This window comes from Colletotrichum scovillei (assembly GCF_011075155.1).
Source record: "Colletotrichum scovillei strain TJNH1 chromosome Unknown Contig00007, whole genome shotgun sequence".
Taxonomy (NCBI): domain Eukaryota; kingdom Fungi; phylum Ascomycota; class Sordariomycetes; order Glomerellales; family Glomerellaceae; genus Colletotrichum; species Colletotrichum scovillei.
The window spans coordinates 322,147-346,663 of record NW_023336265.1 but is presented as its reverse complement, the minus strand read 5'-3'; the positions used below and the strand labels follow the sequence as shown (position 1 = coordinate 346,663).

The following is a 24,517-nucleotide window of genomic DNA, read 5'->3' as shown; positions in this document are numbered from 1 at the left end:
TTGCACTCCTGAGCAGTCTGGAATAGCTTGCCGGTTACATGATGGTCTGCAATTCGTGTCTCAAAAAGCGCAATCGCGAGAGCCATGAGCTGGATGAACCGTCTCAAGACACTGGCATGCAAGACGGAGGCGCAAAAAGTCTGCGTGCCAGGGGATGAATGACCAACATCAACGCGTCAGTGCCTCGACGGCAAAGAGCTCAGTCTCCAGATCAAAAAATTTCCAGCCGAGCTCCCCCTAGCTCCGTCTCTGGCCAGTGACACGTCCACTAGCGCCACGTCCATTACCTGCAATGGCCGGGCGATCCCGTTGCTTCAGCGCGGTGGCTGCCATTCATTCGTCACGTGCGACCGCGCCCCCACTGCTGGGGACCTGGAAAGCCCCAAATTTCTAGCAGTGGAGCGCCTGCAACGCGGAATAACCGATGCCGGGGTCCCGACCTTGCGGGATTCGGTCGGCTTCTATGACCGGGGGCGCGCATCATTTTTCGGGTCAAAAAATTTCGATCTCTCCTTGCCATCATCATTTCCTCGCATCCTCATCCACCTCCTCCCTCCCCCCAATTCATCCACTGTGTACTCTATAATAACCGCTTTTCCATTCCTTTCCGCGCGCCATCTTCTTTTCCCTCCATCCCCTTTTGTTATACCCACACACAATCAGGCAAGATGATGTCTGCACGCTTCTCAAGAGCTGTACGTTTTGCTCCCCAGTGACACCTGTCGCGACCCCATCAGAGTTTTTTGCTAACGCGCAATAGCTTCCCAGAGCTACCAGCTCCGTCGCCCGCTCGGCCGGCTTCGCTCGCCAGCCCTTTGCCTCAAAGTTTGCTCGCTACGAGTCAACATCATCTGATGGCAAGGTCACCGGCGCCGTGATCGGTATCGATCTCGGTACCACCAACTCTGCCGTGGCCATCATGGAGGGCAAGGTTCCCAAGATTATCGAGAACGCCGAGGGTAAGCAGTCCATCGAACCATCCAACACGCGGCATCGATCTAACAATCATCATAGGTGCGCGCACAACGCCGTCCGTGGTCGCCTTTGCTCAGGATGGTGAGCGTCTTGTCGGTGTCGCCGCCAAGCGCCAGGCCGTCGTCAACCCCGAGAACACCCTCTTCGCCACCAAGCGTCTCATCGGTCGCAAGTTCACCGACGCTGAGGTCCAGCGTGACATCAAGGAGGTTCCCTACAAGATCGTCCAGCACACCAACGGTGACGCCTGGGTGTCTGCTCGCGACCAGAAGTACTCTCCCTCGCAGATTGGTGGATTCGTCCTCAACAAGATGAAGGAGACTGCCGAGGCCTACCTCTCCAAGCCCGTCAAGAACGCCGTCGTCACCGTTCCTGCCTACTTCAACGACTCTCAGCGTCAGGCCACCAAGGATGCCGGTCAGATTGCCGGCCTCAACGTCCTCCGTGTCGTCAACGAGCCCACTGCTGCCGCCCTTGCCTACGGTCTTGAGAAGGAGGAGGACCGCGTCGTCGCCGTCTACGATCTTGGCGGTGGTACTTTCGATATCTCCGTCCTCGAGATCCAGAACGGCGTCTTCGAGGTCAAGTCTACCAACGGTGACACCCACTTGGGTGGTGAGGACTTTGACATCCACCTCGTCCGCCACCTCGTCCAGCAGTTCAAGAAGGACTCCAACATTGACCTGTCCAACGACCGCATGGCCATCCAGCGTATCCGTGAGGCCGCCGAGAAGGCCAAGATTGAGCTTTCCTCCTCCCTCCAGACCGACATCAACCTGCCCTTCATCACTGCCGACGCTTCCGGCCCCAAGCACATCAACCAGAAGCTCACTCGCGCTCAGCTCGAGAAGATGATGGACCCCCTCATCACCCGCACCATCGACCCCGTCCGCAAGGCCCTCAAGGATGCCAACCTCCAGGCCAAGGACATCCAGGAGGTCATCCTCGTCGGTGGTATGACTCGCATGCCCAAGGTTTCCGAGTCCGTCAAGAGCATCTTCGGCCGTGACCCCGCCAAGTCCGTCAACCCCGATGAGGCTGTCGCCATTGGTGCCGCCATCCAGGGTGCCGTTCTCTCCGGTGAGGTCAAGGACCTTCTCCTCCTCGACGTTACTCCCCTCTCCCTCGGTATCGAGACCCTCGGCGGTGTCTTCACCCGTCTCATCAACCGCAACACCACCATCCCCACCAAGAAGTCCCAGACCTTCTCCACCGCTGCCGACTTCCAGACCGCCGTCGAGATCAAGGTCTACCAGGGTGAGCGTGAGCTCGTCCGTGACAACAAGCTCCTCGGCAACTTCCAGCTGGTCGGCATCCCCCCTGCCCACCGTGGTGTTCCCCAGATCGAGGTCACCTTCGACATCGACGCCGACTCCATCGTCCACGTCGGTGCCAAGGACAAGTCCACCAACAAGGACCAGTCCATCACCATTGCCTCCGGCTCCGGTCTGTCCGACTCCGAGATTGAGCAGATGGTCAACGACTCTGAGAAGTACGCCGAGGCCGACAAGGAGCGCAAGGGTGCCATTGAGGCCGCCAACCGCGCCGACTCTGTCCTGAACGACACCGAGCGCGCTCTCAACGAGTACGCCGAGAAGCTCGACAAGACCGAGGCCGACGGCATCCGTGAGAAGATTGCCTCCCTCCGCGAGTTCGTCTCCAAGAGCTTGGCCGGCGAGGGCAACGCCACCGCTGCCGAGATCAAGGAGAAGACCGACGAGCTCCAGGTCGCCTCCCTCAACCTCTTTGACAAGATGCACAAGGCCCGCGCCGAGTCTGGCGAGCAGCCCGCTCAGGACGCCAACGCCGAGAACAAGGACGAGAAGAAGCCTTAAATGGTTTGATTCGTCTCTTTGCATCTCAGTTCGTCCCGCGAGTCAATGATGACTCGCGTCAGCATGTTTGATTATCACTTTTGGGCGCGGCATAGACCTGCTTTGCTCAATGTTTGTATTCCACCTGTACTCATATTCCGGTCTCGGTTTCGCCTGAATGGCGCCGAGCCGACTCTCTCTTCCTTGTTACCCCTTTTTACAACATGTTTGTTAATACCTTGCCTGCGGTCGGCGGAACCGGCGTTGGAGCATCAAAAACATTCACACACACGAGATACCGATTCGGTATTCATGATATGATCGACGGTATGGATCAAAGGGGATTAAGACGGGGTTGCATATGTACAAAACCAAACCGAATCTGGAGTAGTTAGACGTGATAATTCTACATCCCCTCTCAAAACAATCATGACTTTGCCTTTAGATGCTGTGACGCTGTCATAGTCAGTAATCACAACTACACATAACGAACGTGAAAGACAGGATGATGGCTCTCGCCCATTAATTGACTACTTTTATCTACCAAAACCAAACCATCCTCTCTTCTGCGCCTGCGGCTTCTCGCCGCTCTGCGCCGCGGGCGCGGCCTGACTGGGTGGCGCCTTGGCAACGGGCTCCTGCGGCTCCTTGCCCGGGTAATCAATGTAGTTCCACGCCACGTCAAGGAAGATGGGCTTGACGGGGATGGCGGACAGCTTGGGCGGGACGCTGACGATGTTCTGGAGGTCGATCTCGCTGGAGGGGTACTCGCGCAGCCGCTCAATCAGGGGCAGCTTCTGGGCGTCGTCCTCGTTGGAGGCCGCCGACTCCTTGAGCAGGTTCGAGAGGTGGACGAGGGCGCGGTGGCGCTGGAGCTCGCCTTGGAGGTAGGTTGCCAGGGCCTTTGCGTCCGCACCGGAAACGTCGATGCTGCGCGGGGCGTTGGGTTGCGGTTGAGAGCCCTTGGTGAGGGTCGAGGCGGCTTCCTGGGCTTCGCTGGTGGCGTGCTTGATGAGGGCCAGCGCGTTGACGGTGTTGCCGATGATGGCGTGGGAGCGGGCAATAGAGAGGGACCTGTGTTGTTAGTATGAAATAACTTGTTCAGTGACATCAACTCACTTCAGAGCTTGAAAGTACTCGGCAAAAGCCTCCAGCTGGTCGGCGAGCTCCTCGTCGTTGGCCACGCCGGGCAACTCCCTCGCAGCCTCGAGACTCTGCAGGGTACCTTCGTACAGAGCGACGAGTTCCTTCAGCTTTGCCGCCTTGCGTCCGGGGGTCTGTTCCTTGGCAATCTTGTCTGCCTTCTTGGACTTGCGAGCCGAGTGGTATCTCTCCACCAGGCCGTCGTCGTTGCCCGTCAACACACGGTTGCGACCGATTCGCCAGCTGATCATCTCGTAGTTGACCGCGGTTCTGGTAATCTGCAGGCTCTGCATGCGGGAGTCGCTCTGGGAGACGCCTTCACCTCGCAGCTCGTCAATCGCTTCCTTTGTCGCATCCGCAGCATCCTGCGTCGCCTCGAGGATGTCATCATACGCGGCAGCCACATCTCTGGGGTCGGCATCGACGAGAGACGGCCATGTCTCGGCGAGCTTCGCCTTGGCCTCCTCTGCTCTGCCCCATGCCAGAGAGATGGCAGCGTCCTCGATCTTGACCTCGCGAGAGCGCCAGGTGAGTGTCCTGGGTGCGTTCTCAGCACCCTCGCCGCCCTTGCTGGCCTCGGCATCCACCTGCTTCAACACGTTGGGATCGAGCTCGTTGATCTGCTGAACAAGGGCCGTATCGGATTGGGGGAACGCTCGTCTGGCGATGGCGGGAACGGGTATCGTGCGCGGCGTCTTGAGCTGGTATGCGGCGTAGCGAATCGAGGGATCGATGGTGTCGGAGAGGAGGTCCTTGAAGATGTCGCCTTTAGTGGTCGTTGCCATGGTGCTGTAGATGATGCGCGATACAGCATAGCTTCGCAGGGAGGGCTCCCAGTGCTGGTTCTCGAACTGGGCAGCGCCGCGGATGTGAGCGGCGTAGGCCCGGGCTTCGAGCTTGTCGTTCTGTGATGCGCCAGCCTCAGGTTGAGAGAGAAGCTCGGCGAGGAGGTCGGCCGCCTTTGTTGCTTTTTGGAGTCGGGAGACTATGTGGGATCTCGTCTTGCCGGTCATGCCTTTGGCATCCGAGGCGTGCGATGCCTTGATGGCCATGGCATTGGCCCAGGCACGCTCGCTCGTGAGAAGGAGGAGGTGGACATATCTAGACAGTGTCAGCCAACGGTCCCCTGTCCTTCCACGTGTCGACATACTCATGGTTCTCGGCAATTTGCGAGACACCAACCTCACCCTTCTTGCTAAACTTTCCGCGGTTCTTGGTGGCGATGTTGAGCTTCTTGCGGCTGTTGAGCAGCTTCTTGGACAGCTGGGTCTGGTAGGTTGCGTAGTCTCCGTAAAGGAGAGCCGCATCACGGCCGGAGACGACAAACTTTGTGATATCCATGGCTGTGGGTTCGTCCGTTCGACGGGGAGGCAGAATCGCGACAGGCCACACCAAAGGGGACGGGATGATGTCGAATCGACCTCTGCGCTGCGCGGGGGATTGGTGGGGCTCACCAGTGTCCTCTGCCAATGTCAAAATTTGGGGTGTGCCACTAACCTGCTGTGCCTCCTAACTGCACACCTCTGTTAGGTAAGCTGGGGCGGACGCCGGGTTGAAGATGTTCCCATCAACGCCGTGTCATTGGTTGAAGCTCCCCGAAAAAGTCCATGATGGCAGGTGGATTATGGACTGATACGGCGCTCTTTGAAGGCATCGTGCATACTTTCCGGCCGTCCCTTTGTTCGCATTTGCAGAATAGATCATACGTCGTCACTGGGAAATCTTTCCCAATTGATACCCTCATTGAGATACCCTGTGCAGGCCAATCTAGCTTAGCTCAGCTCGGGGAACACCTCGGTCGGTCGACGACGTCTTCGATTTCGCGACTCCACCCAAAACTTTTTCGACATTGCGCGACAACACCAACGACACCCACGACCAGCATGTGCCCGAGTGCGTTTGATGTCCGCCATACATGATCGATACGTACCGTGTTGGTGACAGCTTCAATCCCAATGCTGGAGAGAACGGCGGCGACCCTGGAATCATGTACCAGTCTTCATGCTCTTCCATCCGCCGTGCGACAACTTAGAAGCCAGCGCAGGCTGCACACCGGCTTCTGGCAGCATGGCGCCGCGGCCATAGATATCTCCAGCTACTTGCTGGCTGCGCGTTTCCATGCGACCGAGCAACTCACCTACTCCGATCCGCCGCCAACGCCTCCCGAAACCCTCGCCGCCTCGACCTTTCTTCTCGACTTTCTCTATCCCAGCGGAACCGCCTCCTTCTTACGCAGAGCCTCTCCAGGCCTTTCTCACGATCACCTGGCGTCCATTCGACGGCTTCCGCGGCGGTCCAGACCATTCACCTCTTCCACGGTTGCGACTTCCACAAAAGACTCTGACTCGCCAGGGGCATTGTCAACGAACTGGGGAGACGAATCTGCTGTGCAAGACCAGCGGTACGAATACCAGCAAGATGTAGATCCGGCCGAGGAAGACGAGTTTGAAGAGGAAGACGAAGAAGATGACTACGACATCACCAGCTCGCACGACACGCATAGCGGTCCGTCATACGCCGGCGCCGGATCGCGGCCGCAACTGATGAGGGAGCTGATGGCCGACAAAGACACGGAGTACTTTGGGTCCATATGGCAGCTCTACTCGCAGTTGGAGCCGAGCCTGCAACCAGAGTTTCGGCCCGAGATCATCGAATACCTGTATCGGTCCGCCAACGTGATCGATGCGCGAAGGGTCGTTCTCTTGTTCCCCCAAATCGACGGCAGCCAGTGGACCACATTGGCCTTGACATCAGTGGTCACGGCATATCTACGCCTGGGACGAGAGACCGAAGCATTGCGGCTATACCACACGGCGCTGGACGAAAAGGCTTTCGTGTGCGGTCTGGACGAGCTGCTGGGTCATTTCTTTGCAAAGGGCGATTGGAAAACCGTCAGTCGGGTTTGGTCATCGTATCACACGGTGTACCTCGCCAAAGGCATCAACTGCGGAAAGTTGACGCAGCTTGCTGCAACTCCCAACCTCGGGGCCCTTGCCATGAGCTTCGCCAAGGAGGTCCAGGCGCAAGAACCAGAAGCGGCGCAGAGACTCAGAATCTTGCTCAACAAGGCGGTCAGGCGTGCGATACAGCAGCCATGCAAGCCCAAAGAAGCCTTGCCTCTGCTCAAACTCATCGAAAAAGACCAGAGCAAGTGGTTCAACATTTATCTCTCGGAAGCCATGGCACGAGGACAACAAGAGGGTCTAGCCAAGGTGTACCGTGTGTACCGGTCATTTCCCAAGGTGAGACCACACTGGAGGATTCTCCATGGCATGTTTGATATCTTCTACCCAGACAATGTCGCGGGCCTCGAGCAGGTCTACGAAGACTACCATACCAGCTACGGGGGACTGGACCGTTGGGGGTTCAGGAAGTTCCTCAAGTACTACGCATCACGGGGCGACGTCAAGTCTCTGGAGCGTTTGTGGGACAGCTATGTCGGCGCCTACCGTCACCGCCACGTCCTTCGGGAGCCGGAAACATTCAACTACGTCATCAACGCCTATGCGAACCTCCAGGACTACAAGAGCGCACGTCGATTCTTTGACGAGATGATAGAAAAGCATGGCGTGATACCGAATACCGAAAGCTGGAATCAGCTTCTCAAGAGCGCCTGTGCGAACTACGACCTCGCCATGTCGGTGTTTGAAGAGCTCTGCGAGAACGTATCACCCGACAAGTATTCTTTTGCCACCATCATGTCCACCGCTTCGACAGACGGAGACATTGCAAAGACGTTGCAACTTCTCGAGAAAGCGAAATCGCTGGGCATCGAGCCGGACGCCACCATGCTTGAGAGGGTCATCCGGGCCTACTCTTGGCATGACCGGACGAGAGCCATGTTGTCAGTTTGTCTCGATGCGCACGCCAACAACGTTCCGGGCGACCACGGCATCCTTTGGAACGCTCTTTTACGGTCTCAAGCGCATCGCCGCAACCTGCCTGCTGTCGCTCGCGACTTGGAGGCCATGGCGAAGCAAGGTGTCAAGTGGACGCCCGAAACCCATACGCAGCTGCTCCGCGCCTTGGTCCGCTGCGGGCAAACGCAAATGGCGTATAGGCTGCTGCGTTCGGCTGCCTTTGAGAAATCGTTCAAAGTAGTCCCAGACCATTTTGAGACCGTCGTGCAGGCCGCCCTGGACGACCGCCATTTGGGCCTGGCTCGCAAGGTAACGAAGCAGTTGCGACGATACAAGACAAAGTCGGTCAAGGGTCGCATTGCCCAGGCTCGGATTATGATCAAGCAGCAGTTGTTTTCTTACAATCAAGATGAAAACAACGTTGACGGCATGGAGGAGTTGATGACATATATTCGGGAGCTGGCCAACAAGGCGGACCAGGAACGGAACGGCTCCTCGATACGCCGCGCCGATTCCTTGCACCGCCTGCGCGTCTTGCTTGATGAGGCCATCCGGCTCTTCGCCGCGTATCGCGATTACGACGCGGTCAGAGAACTCCAACAGCTACAGAGGAACAACACCACAGCCACGAGCAGTTCCGTCAACAATGAAACTCCTGTCGAGTGGCTATATTACACGATGAAGGAGGATGCATCCAACAAGAAGTACGAAGAGGCTCTGGTAACGTGGAGACAAATATATGACAGGGTCTTGGCCATTGCTCGTCCCGCCGAATGGGGGGCCAATCGCAGAGCGGTTCTGCCACGGCACCGTTACCGTCTTTCCAAGCCGTTTGAGACCTTTACACAGATATGTGTGGAGCTACAGAGCAGGACGCGACTGAAGAGGGGCTTTGAGAAGCTACTTGTGTCGGGCTTCATGTTGGAACGCCGGGCCTTTAACCTTCTGGTCCAGGGCCTCGCCCGCACGGGAGCTTGGATGGACGCCTGCAAGGTATGCGAGGAGTACCTCATGCTGAGATGGACGGGCTGGCAACAGAATCGCATACGCGCGCAAGTCAAGAGGAACCTACCGCTCGTAACGCGTCGCGTTCAGAGCTCGTCGCAAGTGCTGCGTCCGACATCGTACACCATTATCCTCCTGTCCAAGGAATACCACGAGCTGCGACGCACAGCCATGTGGTCGGGCGAGGCGGCGCGCAAGTTCAACACGTTTAAGGAGCTGTGCCCGCGCCTGGAGGATGCACTCAGGAGAATGGTGTACACGGGCGTAGGTATCGAAAAGGAGCTCTACGGGACCCAAAAGAGGTTCGTGGAGGCGCGGGCTGAAGAGGTGCTCTCGGTAGTGGATGAGGGAGGCATGCAGACGGAGCCTTTGTCGTTTACCACGGGCGGTGTTACGATTGACGGCCTGCGGACTCGGGTATTGGTGCCCTCCCTTCATCATGATCCATCATCGTCAGCGCGAGCGCCCGAGTCTTCGCTGATGATCACGAGCGGAGTGACTATCGACGGCCTGCGGACTCGGGGTTCGTCGTCGTCGGTGCCTCGCGAAGAAGATGTTGGCGCTCAACCTGAGAGCACATTGTCGGCGCAACAGCCTGAGCATTCATCAATGACTACGGGTGGAGTTACTATCGACGGCCTGCGAACCCGGTGTTCGTCGGCAGTGTCCGACTGAACCAAGGGGGCGCAGTGTGTATCAACAGAGATATCTTGTACAAGACTTATTAGACCAGACATGAGTGTGTTGTTTAGAAGGCATTTAATTGCAGCGATGATTTCTTGGAGAGGTTTTGACATCCTCCTCGACGGGGACGGACGATAGATGTGACAATACAATTTTTGTTTATTAGCTTTGGTCTAATCTTCTTTGGAAACTGCAATATGTTACAACCCATTAATCACTCGCTATCCCGTCCTTTGGAGAATGCATGATCCCCTGGACGGTGCCCACCATGGTGTCCCCCATGCCCTCGTTCAGCGCATCACGGCTCGCAAGCCCAAGCTTACTCCTCTGCATCACAAACAGCGCGGCCGTCGGCGCGTCGAGGCTATAATCGAGATGCGGGTTGAAGATGAAGTTGCCCCCCTGGCAGATATTATCCCCCGTGTGACACACGACGAGCAACTTGGTCGGATCGACGCCGTCGATCGCCTTGCCGCCCAACGGGTCGCCAAACAGCACGACGCTCGACAGCCGCGCGCGCTGGTCGGGCGGCAACTGCCCCACGGCGAGGCGGGCCACCTGCGAGCCCTGGGAGTAGCCCGAGACCGTGAGGCGGGTGTCCGGGCAGGCGGAGAGTGTGCGGGAGGCGACCTGCGCGGCGAAGGCGGCGCCCGTGGCGGAGCCGCCTGCGAAGAAGCCTGGCGGGTCGGCCGGGTAGGAGTTTACTCCCTGGATTGCGATGGAGCCCGTGCCGTTCATGTAGGTGCGGAGGGCGTCGAAGAAGGGGGGGCCGGTGAGGAAGCCCACATTGCCTGGGTTTCAGTCAGTTATCTTCGGTCGAACGAAGTCAAGGGGGCGGCGTACCTGGCTCGTTGGTCCCCCGGGCAAAGAGGACGGCCACGTCCGGACACGTCACGGCGCGGGTGGTGTTCCCCGGGAGCGGGAGCGGCATGCCGGTGGTGCCGTTGATGCCGAGGGCCGTGTCGAGGTCGTTTTGCGTGATGCCGTTCTCGGCGACCGTTTCGCGGAGGGCGCGCACCACGAGCAGCGTCGTGTTGACGACTTTGTCCACCAGGCCCGGCACGCGGTCGAGGGCCTCGAAGGAGCCGGAGAGGAGACTCGAGAGGTCCCTGTCGCGGTAGGGGTTTCCCTTGATCTTTTGCGGTGGTGTTGGTGTCGTTAGTAGTGAGGGTATCGGTATCGTCAGCGCCGTGGTTTGATGGTATGCCAGGGCTGACGAGAGGAGGAGGGCGGACGACGGCCTCATCGCGCCCCTTGTGTTGGTGTTAGTCGTGCCAAGGTGGTGTAAGTGAGGTTGTTTCGTTTGGGTGTACCCAGGTGGTGATCGTTCGGGTGATCGTCAACCGCAGAGCCGCAAGAGGTAACCTTGGATCGAATAAGGGACCTCTAGGTTGCCGGAAAGCCCAAGGGATTGTCAAGGGGGGTTGTTCAGGGTATTTCAAAGCTTTGACATGTGCGTCGGCAACTGTCCAAACGTCCTGGTGGTTGGGTGAGTTGCGTAACAGACACTTACACATGGGATCATGTAAGTGAGCTCCTCGACGACGGGGGCCGCCCATTGCGTACTCACGACTAGACTCGCTTCAGATGACGCCGCCTCACCCGGGCAGCATTGAAGGCATTGTGAGTGAGGGGCGCTATTGTGAGAGAAAGTCGCAGACCACGACGGAAAATCTCCCTCACCACCAAGGAATACCAAAAAAAATGACACAGCCCCTCCCGTGCAAAACGCGAAGGCGAAGGCGTTTCACACCACCACCACTCCTTAGCCATCCCCCGCTGCAGGCGGCGGGCTCACGGCGAGAATATGCCGCGGTGAAACCGTCTGATGTCGAATCTGTGAGATTCCATCGCCAATGACAGGGCACTGAGATGCCTCGCTCGGACTTTGTCGAGCGTGGGATTCCGTCATTTGAAGTATTTGAAAATGTCGACGCTCGGATGTAAGAGGTGAGAGTGAGTGAGTGAGTGATGAGAGTGGGCGCATGATTCCCAAGAATCCCTCTCCTCATTAACCCGATGTCTGGCATCATGAAAGTGAGTGCATCCATTGCAGTGGTCTGACATCCCCGGTCTAGACTCACACTCCCACTCGTACCTTCATGATCCTGCCAAGTTGGTGACAAAATGGGTTCCCCCTCATCACATTCGGCGGCCACTCTCCATCATCACTACGACCACGAATACTAAACTAACAAATACGGAGAAAACACCCATCAAAACCTTCAAGCGCATCTCTCACGCAGTTTTCATTCCGACTTAATCAGAGAAGCGATTGCCTTGGTACATGCCAAATGAATGCTCATCAGGATTGTGTACTATCCCGTCACCCACTCACTTCCTTCACACTTGGCCTGATCTCCTCCCATCATCCGTGCCTCCCACCTCAAAGTCCGTGTCCCGCAACCGTGTGTTCTCAGTCTACACCTAAATAAACACAGCCAAGGCCGTACACAAACAGAAGAAACCGCCTTGCGCTTTCGCACTCGGGAAATAACAGACAGGCGGACGGGAACGCGGGAGGGCGGAGCGCTACGAGACCCCGTCGGGGAGGGAGATGTCAAAAAGACCACGCGAAAAGATAGTAGGCGCCCGTAGAATGAACTGCGTGTAGGACACGGGGATGGCTTCGGTGAAGTACTACAGCCACTCTGGGACGTCGCTACCATGGAGTCGGGATCTCCAGGACCCCGGGTGGAGGATCCCGAATTTGATACAATGAGGTGCATGGTTTATGAGTGTTTGGCCGTCGAGCTGAGTGATACTGAGAAGCTTCATCCTCTCGGGATGTCTGCGATTTGATCAGCAGCACACTGCGAACGACTGACCAAGTACACACCAAGATGAGTAAGTACTATCTCTCATACGATATCTCGATATGAACAGCGTCGCCCTCAGCGGCACGCGCCTAAGTGACCAAAAACTCCATCCGTCTATGACATACCCTATTTCCCATAAAACAAAGCTCCCTCAGTGACCCCTACCCATATAACCCGGGGCTGAATAAAAACACCAAAATCGGTGTTGCAAATATGTACAAATGGCTCCAATATGATATCAAGTCTCGAAGTGCACCGCCCTCACTCCGGTCGACCAAAAGGCATCTCGCCTTGCTGCTGCCCCTGCCCCTGGTTCTGTACACCCAGAGACCGTAGCCGCTGCGAAAGCAACCCCTCCGCAGCGCCACCAGGACTCCCGCCGCGACCCGACGACGGCGCGAACGCGTTGCCGCCGTACCCGACGTCCCCCTTGCTCAGCTTCTCGTACCTCGCAATCTGCGCGTCCCAGCCGTCCTTTGTCGTCGGCCTGCTCGCCTGCGACGATTGAGGCGAGAGGATGCCGGGCGTCGTGGTGCTCGTCGTGTTTGTCGTATCGCTGACGTCGCTCCCCAGACGGGCACGCCCACGCCCCGAAAGGGCAAACGGCACCGCTTCCACGGGCTGATTATTGCTTCCCCCGCCAAAGCTAAAGGGGGACGGTGACGACTGTTGCTGACCGTACCCCGCGGCCTGCGGCGACTGCGAAAACCCGTCTGATGTGCTCCCACCATCCGCCGCGTACGGGTAGGCGGACGGAACCAAGGGAAACCCGGCACTCCGTCTCCGAAACGCCTTTTCGGCCGCGAGCGTCGCCGCGGGTCCGCTGTGGCTGCTCGACATGGGCGGGTGCATCACGCGGATGGGCTTGTACGGCGTGAACCGCGGCTCCGGGTTCGTCGTCTCGTTTCGGAGCTTTTCTTTCCCGTCGGGGACGCGGTTGGCAAAGACGATGCGGACGCTCTTGTAGAGGTAGAAGCGCCCCTTGGACGGGCAGCAGATGTGGAGGTGCACGAGGTACCGCAGGATCGGGCGGTCGGCTGCAGTTACGTCCTCGAGCCCGGGCGTGTTCGTCTCCATGATGGGACCCGCCGAGTAGCTTCGCTGTCGGATAAACGTCTTGGTCCCGGGCTCCATGCCGGCCAGGTCGTAGGGCACAAGGAACAGCTTCACCGCCGTCTTGTTGGGGTTCTTGATGACGATTTGGATCTGCCCCTTTTCGGGGATGCGATAACTCCCGCCCGGCGGAGCTCTCGGGGACGCCGATCTCCGTCTGGCCCGCTGTGCGGCACGATCCGAGGACCCGTCCGCGGGCCCATCCGCCATGAGGACGTCGTCTTCCGCAATCTTCTTCTCGACGTACCGGCTTTGCATCTTCCTCTTGGACCGCTGGCCCTCCTCGGGGTTGGGTAGACCGTTTTCCAGGTCAATCTGGCCGACGTACGGGCTAGGGCCGTCTTCCGACCGCACGCGGCCTTGCGAAGCTCCCCCGTAGCTATAAAACACGGCGGGAAACGGCAACGTCACATGGGCGGGACACCGCAGACTGGATTTGCACTTGCCCAGCCCCAGCACGCCAATCTGCGCGAGAAAGTCGAGCGGCTTGGACGGGGTCGTGGACATACGGCCGCGGAGAATGCTTTCCTCGTACGACCCGACCATGGAGGCGTGCTGCAAGGGGGAGGTGTCCGAGTTGAACGACGGCCGCCTGGGTCTCAGAAACGCCGCGGGCGTCTGCGGCGACGAGGCGGCCCCAGGGAGCGGCACCTGCGGGATCGACGTGAGGGAGCGCCGCGGCTGGTGGGCCTGGTACGGCAGCGCCGCTGGGCCCCGGTGCGAGGACTGCCTAGGCGAGGGGAACGCAAAGGGGGACGATGTGACCGAGTTTAGCGTGTGTCGCCGCAAAGGGCCTGCAAAACTCGGTGAGCCCCCGGTAATGGCGATGCTGTTGAGCGGCGCAGACAGGTCGAGCTGGTCGTTGCTCTCGGACTGGACCAGCGGGCTCGTCGGCGGCTGGTAGACGAAGCTAGACGAGAAGGAGGAGGACAAGGAGGACGGGACGGATCGGTAGTCGTCATTCGTTGCCGGAAACGGCGACCTCGTGTCGAACTGAAACGGGGAAAAGTCCCGCGGTGGTGACGTTGCGAGCCATGAATTGCGCGACGCCAAGAACTTGTTGGTTGCGCCATGCGTCGTCTCCTCCTGTGTCGTCTGCTGCTCCTGCTGCTGCCGCGACCGCGGCCTCGGCTGGTGGTCCTCTGTGAAGTCACCGCTGTGCAGAGCAGACCGCGGCCTCTGTATGCTCAACCCCTCGCGCATCCGCTCATCGTCCTCTCGCGAGCCGTCGGCGGCTGCTCTGTCCGGTGTGATGCTCGCCGGCGGCAAGAGGCTGTTGTTGGACGAGCTCGAGGGCGGCCGGGGGCTCTTGGGCGTGCTCGGGCGGGGTAGGTTGTTGAAGAGCGACTCGAGCTTGGTGATGTTGTGAGCCACGAGATCGTTCCTGGGGGATGCGACACGGCGGTTCGGGATCCAGGTCGGGCTCCCCCCGCGCTTCAGCCGTTCAATCAGCTCAGCCCTGTCAGAGGTAACAGCGGCGGCAGCATCGGTGTCGGTGTCGGTCTCGGGTGTTGACGGCCTCGTCGGGCTCTCGACAACGGGACCTTCGCATAGCTCGGTTCGTATGCTCTCTTCAGAGAGTCTTCGCATCGGCGACGGTCGGTGTTGTGGTACGGACGGAACTGCTTGCGGTGTTCCTGTCGCCGCGGTCGCTCTGTGCTCGGCTATGGATGATAAGAGGTGCTGGTGGTGTTCGAGATCGTCCTGGAAGATGGGCATGGTTTGGTCGAGGTCTGAACCACAGCACGGCTGTGGCCCAGATCTGGAGTCGGGTTCGCAATGTTGGCGGCGGTCGAGAGGAAGCCGATCATGCCTCCCGCGTTGTCTGCTCTGCTTGTTGGTTTGTAGTTGTAGTTGTAGGTTGTATGGAGCAAAAGGTGGTGCGTCTTTGTCGGGTGATTTTGGTTTCGCGGTGTTAGTCACCGGGTTAATTATTCTTTAACAAACGGGACCCGGCAGGACGTCATAAAAGCGCACCCCTTCGGCCCAGTGACACTTCCGACTTCGCTCCCTGTCCCTGGCCGTTAGGTACTATCAGTAAGTGTATTACGGAGTACCTCAAGGTTCTGAGTCAAGCAAGGGTACCGGTGGTTCTGGCGTGCTTCACTGGCGTTGTACGAGAAATGAGGCTGTCTAAGAAGAGAGACAGGACTGCACTAACGACGGTAGGACAAGAAGGTAAAAGTATCCGTAAAGATAGAGAGACAAGAGAATGAAGAGGTTGGAGTTGCGGTCAGTGACATGCAATGCAATCCGTCCGAGTGAGCTAACCACCTGAGTACTAAGGTACTGCTGAAGGGAACATGCAGCTGTCGTTCGTCGGGGCTGGCAGAGGCGGGCCCCAGCACACCAGTGCAGCGCAGGCCCGCAGGCGTGCTAAGGCAGGTCAGGTAAGGGCCCGGGGTGGGAACCTCTAGGGTAGGTGGTCAGCTGCCCCGAGTCCCCAACTTTTAGCGAGCAGCGGCCATCCTCGCTCTGCCAGTCTGGTGAGAGGACCGTCACTTGAGTTTCTTGCACCGATATGCCGACCCTTGCTTCATGCATCCGCCAGAGACTCCACCTGGACCAACATCGTCTCTCGTCGACCTCCTATCCGTCGTCAGATCCACCCTTGTTCTGCGCTGGCGTCGTCCCACTCGCGCGATGCGATTCACGTTTGCGTCGGTGTCTTGCCGTGCGTCTTATTCATGCCCGACAATCGCTGTAGCCATGGAATAAAAGATAACCTCCTCAACTGCGGTGTAAGGCACAGACGAACAAAAGATAGTTTCTGGTTCCCGTGTAAGCAGAACAGAAAGAGGAGAAACAGAGAGGGGAAACATCGTTTTCGTTACGACGCTGACTAAATAATGTTCCTCAATTCAATGGCTGAAACAGTAGGCAGAGTCTTGCTTTCTTGAACTCAACGCCTTGACTCTATGCGTCTATCATGAATCCTGTTCCTGGGCTTTTACGTTTCCCGCTTTCGTATCCTTTCAGAGCATGCATTCCAAGCGTAGCCAAAAGCCGGGACAGGTTTCGGACCCTTGGCCCCGCTTTAGACCTTCGTCACCTCGCACTTTGGCGACGATGGACTTCATAAAAGATGAGTTAGAGTGAGTGGCACTCAATACTTAGTGATCAAACAAATCTTGGCTGCTAGCTTGTTATTTATACTCAGAAGGCTCTCATTATGGTAGTCTTATCACAACCCGTCAAACTCTCACAACCTTCTCACCACCGATTTCGCGCTGATTAACCCTCTCAGCTCATATGTACAACACCACGTCAGAAGTACTCTGGCGGAATACTGAGAGTGAACGGCTGTAAGACTTTAAACGTCGTTAATCAAAAACTGCTCATCAAGGAATCACGGCTCCTGACGACTGCGACATCACTAAAAGGTCCTCACCATTTAACATCACGCATACGACATAGAGTTCGCCTTGGGGGTATCAAATTTTGGTATCAATTCTTGCGGTAACGTGCCGCTTTAGTGTCCGTTGAGACAACGTCATGAGACGATCTCGCCCCAACCCGCATCCCACTACTTGGACCGGATAAAGGTAACACTGTAGTCTACTTCATCCTCTGCTCTCTTCCATACGACGAGCACCCCCTACTCAACTCCCCAGTCATCGTCATCCGCAACATCATAGTCCATATCCCGCTGCTGCTCTGGCTGCTGCTCCACCAGGTCACGTGCCGCCGACGACCCATTAGGTGCGGCGTTGCCCATGGCCATATCATGGTCAGACGCGCCCTGGGTCTTTGACGATGCGCCATTCTCAGCCGTCTTGACGGGGGCCAGGGGCGTGGCGACCCACGACAGCTCGAGTTGGCCATCGATGCCCGGGATCTCCTGCTTGGGGAGACCGTAAAAGAACTTCTCGGCCGTCTTGCGGTCCTTGAAGGTGACCTCGGTCTTGGACGGGGTTGTGCTGATGTCTGTGAATTCACCGACAGCAAGCAAATATTGCCGAAGCACCTCGTCCTTCTCAGACGAAGTAAAGTCCACACCCGTGACGGACACAGTCCGAGGACGGTTGTCGAGCGAGTAGGCGGCGTAGGCGACGTGGACATCGCCTTGGTACCCGCCACGGTATGATCCTCTCCCTCGAGGAGCAAAGCCACGGCCGCGCGGGACGAAACCGCCTCTGCCGCGACCCCGTCCGCGATAGCTCGCATGCCACGAGTTGGACGGTTCATCCGTCGCGCTCGGGTCGAGACCGAGGAGCTTAGCCTCGTCTTCGAGAGCCGCGAGCTGCGCGCGAAGCGCCGAATTCAACGAGCCCTCTTCTCCATTCTCCCCTCCATCGCCGTTCTTCGAGGCCAACTTAGCTTGGAGCTTCTGCTGAACCTCGCGGTGCTGGGCGAGCAGCTCGCGTTGCCGCTGCTCCAGTTCTTGGCGTTGCTTGTCTAGCTCTGCTTTCTTCTGCGCTTTTTCCTCGTGCTGCCGCTGGGCCTCTTCTTGCTTCTTCATGAACTCCTCCAGATCAATCTCCGGCTCAGCATCTGGGTCCTCGCCATTGGCAGCAGCGCGTGCGGCAGCCTGCTCGCTCTCTTCCACGAACCAAAACACCCTGACGAAACGGTTGTCAAAGATGACCTTGGGAGACCGGTACGCCGCATTGGCAGCGTCCCACGTATCATACATTACGGTCGCGAGCCGCTTGTGAGGTTGCAGTGTGACCTCTTGAATGTTGCCAAACTCTGAGAAGAACTTGCGGACTTCCTCCTCAGACAGGTACTCCTCGGGTATGTTCTCCACGACGATTGTCGTCTTTGTGGTATCCTCAACAGGGCCCTCAGCGGAAAAGGAGGCTCTATTCTGACGCCGTTTGCCTCTGGTAGCACGGCGGTTCTTACGGCCCTCGCGACTGGATCGCTCAGCGTTGAATGCCTCCATGAGCTGCTGCATTTGTTGGAAGTTTTGTGACATCATCATGGCCGCGTCTCGGGGATCAAAGTCTGCCATTATGTCAGTCTGAGACTCGTCCAAAGATGTTCAATAACAAAAAAGGTAAAGAATTTGTAGCTTTCAGTAGTCAACCTTATAAATTTTTTGTAAAGTCATCGCACGAATGCTCTGATGGATTACTCATCATGCTACGGGTTGGATGTGATGGGACAGAAAAGATGTTAAACTTACCCTCAAATTTCGGAGGACCACTAGGACCGCTAGGCGGCAACCAGATGGGCTCGACGCCGTGGTCATACTGGCACGAGTTTCCCCGAGCGCAGTACCCCTTGGTCGCGAAGTCGCGGCATTTCTGCCTGTTTCTTCGTGGTCCTTGAGGCGGGGCGGCGCCCTGAGGATAGGCCGGCGGCATCTGAGGCATCCCGCGCCAGTTCTGGGGACCATTCGGTGCTCCTCGCGGGAAGTTTGGGTCGTACGGCGCCGCTGTAGCCGACAGCTGGAACGAGCCATCGGCAGGGAACGGCTGCGCAGAGTACCCTCCAGCGCCCGAAGCCGTCGAGTCCCACTGACCCCGACGAGGTTGCTTGTACGCGCGCTCCTCGAAGCCGGAGTCCCGATCGCCCGAAGCGCCGCCGTCGCCCCTCTCATTGAATGAGCGCTTTCGCGAACCACCCTGAGACGGAAACTCCGGAGCCGCCGCGCGATTGTCTGCCTCTGTCGACCTCTTGGGCGGGGGAGGCGCGCCCGGGAGAAACGACTTGTACTCGATGACGCGAAACAGCTCGTCAACAAATTCCGGCGCGGTGTCTGTGGTGCGGTTTGTGAGGAAGTGTCAGACAACGCGTCAGTGGATCAGACCAACCTGTGTTGAGGAACTGCGGCAATTCGCTTTCGCATGCCGCACGAATGTGCGCAGCGTCGCCTTCCTGCGAGGCGAGAAGAGCAAGGACATAGTCGGCCAAGATGTCTGTCTCTGTATCAGATCTGGGAGTGGTCAGCAAGAGCAATTGCGAGGCAGCTGGCAGAGAGACAAACACTTCAGGCAGCTTGCTCAGGAGCCACGTCCTGAGCAAGGGCGCATCCTCCTCTGCTAGAAACATGGTCGTCGCGGTGAGGGTCGCGCCAGGTCATGGGATTGGAGAACAAAAGGTTTGACGTATCAATAAGTCTGATACTCAGGTAATGTATGGGCAGGTTGGAGTCATTGTTGTTGCTCGGCGGAAAGCCACGCGAACAAACAAAAATTTGCCCAGAAATGAGAGGTTGTTGTGAGAAGGAGCTTTGTCGGAACGAGGCTGAAAGCTTTTATTTGCAGAGCTCGCTAAGATGACCCACTTTAAACCTAATTGGGATCCATGCGCGGGTCGGCGTCGCTGCTGCTGCTGCTGCCGCTGCTGCTGCCCGCTGCCGTTGCCCGCTGCAGATTTCAGTCTTGTCTCGGGAGGACATGTCACGGCGATATGAGATTCAACAGATTGTAACCTCGTCACAGCACAGGCACAATGCAGCATTTACATATTGAACTTGTCTTCATTCGAGACTACGCGAAAGCTATGGAAAGAACGGGGTCATAATTTTTGATATCATCCACCAAACCCAGTTCGTCATAAATGCCCAAAAAGGCACAACGCCATTTTCTATTAACCCGTGGGAAAGGCGTTTACAACTTGTCGTAGTACTGCGATTCGTTAGCATTGACCAGTCATGGGGGTTTACGAGGGAAACTCACGTTCTCAACACCGGGAACCTCAACCTTGAGACCCTTGCGCTTACGCATCTCCTGGACGATCTGGCCGACCTTGGAGGTGCCGTCCAGAGGAGAGCCACCGGGCAGGGGCTGCCAGTGGTCGAAGACGGACTGGGGGAAGGCCTGTCCGGAGGTGGCCTGGCGCAGGTCACTGTTGAAGCCGAAGGACTCCATGACGGGGAGGTAGGCCTTGATGGTGAACAGGGGAGTACCGGGGCGCTGCTCCTCACCGAAGACGTGACCACGTCTGCGGGTAAGGACACCGTAGACACCACCCATGGCCTGCTCGGGCACCTGGATCTCGACCAAGAAGACGGGCTCGAGGAGAGCGGGCTCGGCGAGAAGGGCGGCGGCGTACAGGACACGGCGGGAGGTGGGGATGATCTGGCCACCACCACGGTGAATGGCATCGGCGTGGAGGGTGACATCCATGATGTTCCAGCGGACGGAACGCATGGGCTCCTCGGCAACGGGACCCTCGCGGGTGGCCCACTGGAAACCAGAGACGACGGAGTCCTTGATTTCGTTGAGGTACTGGACGGCCTTGGTCTGGTCGACGAGCAAGTTGGCACCGGTGGTGTCGGGGCCGAAGGTCCAGATCTTACGGGCGTCAGTGACATCCCAGCCGAAGTCGTCGGCGAGGACACGGGCGCGGGCCTTGAAATCGTCACGGGGGCTGATCTTGCCGGCCTCGATCTCCTTGGAGAGCTCCTCGTCAATGGGCTCAGCGATCATGTAGATACGGTTGTGCTTGTTGGGAGACTTGGAGAGAGCGGTGATGCTGGACTTGCCAACGACGGTCTCACGGTACTGGACGACGGGGTCGGAGATGATGAGGGGAACACCGGCGTGGTCGTTCATGAGATCGTTCAGGCAAATCTCCAAGTGGAGCTCACCGGCACCGGCGACAATGTGCTCGCCAGACTCGGAGGTCATGGTCAGGACACAGGGGTCGGACTTGGAGAGACGCTTGAGACCCTCGACGAGCTTGGGGAGATCCTGGGCGTTCTTGACCTGGACGGAGCGCTGGACGACGGGGGAGACGGAGAACTTCATGACCTTGAGGTTGTGGGCGGTGTCGGAGGTGGTGAGGGTACCAGACTTGAGGAGGAACTGGTCAATACCAACGAGACCGACAATGTTACCGGCAGGCATGTCGTCGATGGCCTCGACCTTGCCACCCATCATGAGGACGGTACGCTGGATAGCCTTGATGAAGAGATCCTCCTTCTTGCCGGGGGTGTAGTTGGGGCCCTGGATGCGGACCTTGATACCGGACTTGACGGTACCGGCAAAGACACGACCGAAAGCGTAGAAGCGACCCTTGTCGGAGGTGGGAACCATCTTGGAGACGTAAAGCATGAGGGGACCCTTGGCATCGCAGTCGCGGATGGCAATGGCGGCCTCATCGTCGGGGGGACCCTCGTACAGAGTCTCGGCACGGTACTTCTGGGCGGTGACGGGGGAGGGGAGGTGGAGAATCATCATCTCGAGAAGGGCGTCGGCGGCGGGGAGGAAAGTGCGCATGACGGCCTTGAGGAGCTGCTTGCCCTCCTTCTCGCGGTCCTCAACGGGGAGCTTGAGGTCGAGCTTCTGGAGAAGGGTGGCGACCTCCTCCTTCTTGAAGTTCATGACGGCGGAGAAGATCTTGAAGATGGGGTCCAAGATGAACTGGTTGAAGGCACGCTCGAGCTGCTTGCCCTCGTGGGAGCTCTTGTTGGTCCACTTCTTGGTGTGGGGGTTGAAGTAGTTGTCGCCCCAGAGACGCTCCATCATCTTGTTGCGGTCGACACCAAACTTCTTGGCGTAGCGGACGGCGAACTGGCGGATGGTGAAGGCCCAGCCGTGAAGACCGGAACCGAAGGCGATGGTACCCTTGTCGGGGTAGACCTGGACGTCACCGAGCGACTTGTCAAAGTAGGTGGAGATGATGACGTTGACGGACTCGATGGTACGGGAGAAGGACTGGTAAAGGTCCTCCTTGGAGACCTGAAGCTCGAGAAGAGCACGGTCGACCTTGTTGATGATGACGACGGGCTTGATGCGCTCACCGAGGGCCTGACGCAGGACAGTCTCGGTCTGGACGCAGACACCCTCGACAGTGTCGACGACGACGAGAGCACCGTCAGTGACACGGAGAGCAGCAGTGACCTCGGAAGAGAAATCAACGTGACCGGGGGAGTCAATCAGGTTGATGAGGAAGTCGGTGCCGTCGGTCTTCTGGCCAACAATGTCCTTGACATCGTCGGGGTCGACGTTGTGGTACAGGGAGATGGCGGTAGACTTGATGGTAATACCACGCTCCTGCTCGTCGGCACGGGTATCCGTGGCTCTCGCGTCTCCGGCCTTGGCGGTGGAGATGATACCGGCCTTGGACAGAAGGGAGTCGGTGAGGGTGGACTTTCCGTGATCGACGTGGGCAATGACGGACATGTTACGGACGTTGGTGGGCTTGTCCATGAGCCCACGGATCTCCTCGACGGTGAAGCTGTGGTGAGAGCATGGTTAGTATTGGCGTTTGGTTGTGAGGGAGCTTAACTCCGAAGGCGAGTGAGGGGAGAAGGTCAAAGTGAGGTGAGGTGAGGGGCGGGGTAGAGATGGGCGCTCAGCAAAGCTTTGCTGCAGCGATGCGGCAAAGTGTGCAAGCATTGCTCTGTGAGGGTGATGGTGATGATGATGAAGAAACATGTCGTGATATTGCTTGTGCTCAAGACTAGAGTGAGATGGATTGTGGTGCACTTACTTGACCATCTTGACGGCGGTGGCTCAGCGAGCTCTTTGAAATTTCTGTGTCGGGTGGGATGTGTAGAGTCGAAGTTGGGCGAAGCGGGGTTGAAGAATCTGCCCCGCGCTCACAGAGTGCTGAATCCTTTTCTCTGCTGGGAGAGAATGAAGGAAGACAGATGAAGATGTGAGGGTTGCCTCGAAAGGTTGAAAAGTCGACGGTTCCAGGAAACGACAGGGGAACTGATGAGCTCCTCTACCGATTCTTTTATCGTCGAAAAGAAGGTGAATGGGATGGAGGGGGTAGAAGGGTGAAAAGGTGGGAGGGGGAAGGAATGGGAGAAAAAAAAAAAGGGAACCGGTGCGGTGCGTCCTCGCCTTGCCTTGGCCGTGTGAGGCAGGCGGTTGCCCCGAGGGAAAGGTGAAAAAATAAAAAGTTAGTGACTGACTGGCCCGCCGGAAGGGAAAAAATGGGTAAGGTAGGTGGGGCACCAGCAAAAAAAGAGTGTGAGAGAAAAAAACCCCGCCACTCTCGAGGTCCCTCCTTCCTGGTTTTTTCGCCCTTCCCCTCTCCAACCACAGCATCTGCAAAGCATTTGGGCAGGCACGGCACACCGGGGCCTCTCCTTCCTGCCCCTCTTCTTACGCACTGTGGACGTACCTCTCCTCTCTCGATCCCGTCCAATGATCCACCTTCGCCTTTACAACTTCGTTATTCGCAGCCTCTCACTAACAATCGTGGCGCCACTCACTTTCACTGCCTGTCATCTCTGCCGCAGTACGCATACAGTATTATCTCTTGCAAGGCAAGGTATGGGGTGCCACAGCAACAGCCTTCCAGCCTTTCGTCAGCACCTTGCACTAGGAAACGCAGTAAGTATCTGCTCCAGACCTCTACTCGGGGCACTTCACCCGGCCGGTCTGTGCAAGGAGGGGCAGCGTGCCAGGTGCCTTCCTTATGCGAGGGAAAGGGCAGTAACCCTCTCCTCCTCGCACCAGAAAAGGTACCTCACCACTTGCGCAGTACACCCCCAAGCACACCCAGTCAGGTCGTCTCAACTGCTCCCATTCGAGCTGGACGCACATTTGACACACGCCTTGTTTGAATTAGACAAAGCTCCCGCCAGGCCAAGGTACACGGCCACTGCTTCAAAGCTACCTTACCTTAGCTAAGCATTCCAAGGTACTCGCAAGTGAATGAAGAAACTCTAAGCTCAGCTCAAGCCGCCTGAGGGAAAGAGCTCTCCCTGCTTATCTAAACAATCAAAACTACCCCGCCTCGCTTGGCTTCCACCGTGCACCGCACTGTACTCAAAGCCAGCCCACCCTGGTGCACCGCAAAGGTGGTGAGATCAACGATCATCACATTTCAAACCCGCCCCGCGTAGACGGCGTGGCTGCGAATTGGGCTCTTCAGCGCCCAATGACGGAGCCGGCGTTGACCATGAATCCTCCCTACAAAGCTTACCTTACTCTGCCCGCAATGAGACGGTAGACCAAATCATCCAGGGGTGGCGGAAGATCAGACACCCGGCCGGACTGGCTGATGTTTAGAGAGATTTCTCGGTCAGCCTAATCGGGACGCCGTGATGGTGCCCACACCTGCGACTGCCACTTCCCGACCGGACCACGACTCACCGGCATCCAAAGCCACGAACCATATATCGGTCTGGCTCGTCCCGTCAAAGCAAACCTCGCCTCTCTACTCATCTTTCGTCAGGGTGCTTATTTAC

The 24,517-nt window shown here is 57.7% G+C and overlaps 7 protein-coding genes across 7 annotated transcripts; 2 read left to right on the top strand and 5 right to left on the bottom strand.

The window, feature by feature from the left end:
• The first annotated feature begins 506 nt into the window (after nt 1-506).
• HER10_EVM0007529 (hsp70-like protein) lies at nt 507-3,223 on the top strand. Its single transcript, XM_035477083.1, has 3 exons — nt 507-695; nt 761-959; nt 1,015-3,223. The coding sequence occupies exons 1-3, from the start codon at nt 669-671 to the stop codon at nt 2,808-2,810; spliced, it is 2,022 nt and encodes a 673-aa protein (XP_035331597.1). The 5' UTR covers nt 507-668; the 3' UTR covers nt 2,811-3,223.
• Nucleotides 3,224-3,325: 102 nt separating this feature from the next.
• On the bottom strand, nt 3,326-5,364 carry HER10_EVM0002898 (signal recognition particle protein; the record flags this gene model as incomplete). The annotated part of the gene is made up of 3 exons (XM_035472591.1): nt 5,083-5,364; nt 3,909-5,033; nt 3,326-3,863 (listed from the first exon to the last, which is right to left on the bottom strand). Exons 1-3 carry the CDS (start codon nt 5,271-5,273, stop codon nt 3,326-3,328), a joined length of 1,854 nt encoding a protein of 617 aa, XP_035331310.1. The 5' UTR covers nt 5,274-5,364.
• A 523-nt stretch (nt 5,365-5,887) lies between these two features.
• On the top strand, nt 5,888-9,472 carry HER10_EVM0012626 (pentatricopeptide repeat domain-containing protein; the record flags this gene model as incomplete). The annotated part of the gene is made up of 1 exon (XM_035482019.1): nt 5,888-9,472. The coding sequence occupies one exon, from the start codon at nt 5,888-5,890 to the stop codon at nt 9,470-9,472; it is 3,585 nt and encodes a 1,194-aa protein (XP_035331939.1).
• Nucleotides 9,473-9,691: 219 nt separating this feature from the next.
• Nucleotides 9,692-10,727, bottom strand: HER10_EVM0003743 (cutinase; the record flags this gene model as incomplete). The annotated part of the gene is made up of 2 exons (XM_035473407.1): nt 9,692-10,272; nt 10,325-10,727. 2 exons carry the CDS (start codon nt 10,725-10,727, stop codon nt 9,692-9,694), a joined length of 984 nt encoding a protein of 327 aa, XP_035331374.1.
• Nucleotides 10,728-12,561: 1,834 nt separating this feature from the next.
• HER10_EVM0008689 (uncharacterized protein) lies at nt 12,562-15,132 on the bottom strand (the record flags this gene model as incomplete). The annotated part of the gene is made up of 1 exon (XM_035478201.1): nt 12,562-15,132. One exon carries the CDS (start codon nt 15,130-15,132, stop codon nt 12,562-12,564), a length of 2,571 nt encoding a protein of 856 aa, XP_035331679.1.
• A 1,796-nt stretch (nt 15,133-16,928) lies between these two features.
• HER10_EVM0010502 (translation elongation factor aEF-2) lies at nt 16,929-19,562 on the bottom strand. The gene is made up of 4 exons (XM_035479959.1): nt 19,349-19,562; nt 19,176-19,297; nt 18,545-19,120; nt 16,929-18,363 (listed from the first exon to the last, which is right to left on the bottom strand). The coding sequence occupies exons 1-4, from the start codon at nt 19,411-19,413 to the stop codon at nt 17,012-17,014; spliced, it is 2,115 nt and encodes a 704-aa protein (XP_035331798.1). The 5' UTR covers nt 19,414-19,562; the 3' UTR covers nt 16,929-17,011.
• A 68-nt stretch (nt 19,563-19,630) lies between these two features.
• HER10_EVM0007932 (translation elongation factor aEF-2) lies at nt 19,631-23,254 on the bottom strand. Its single transcript, XM_035477471.1, has 3 exons — nt 22,804-23,254; nt 20,043-22,548; nt 19,631-19,991 (listed from the first exon to the last, which is right to left on the bottom strand). The coding sequence occupies exons 1-3, from the start codon at nt 22,809-22,811 to the stop codon at nt 19,974-19,976; spliced, it is 2,532 nt and encodes an 843-aa protein (XP_035331630.1). The 5' UTR covers nt 22,812-23,254; the 3' UTR covers nt 19,631-19,973.
• Between the last annotated feature and the right edge of the window lie 1,263 nt (nt 23,255-24,517).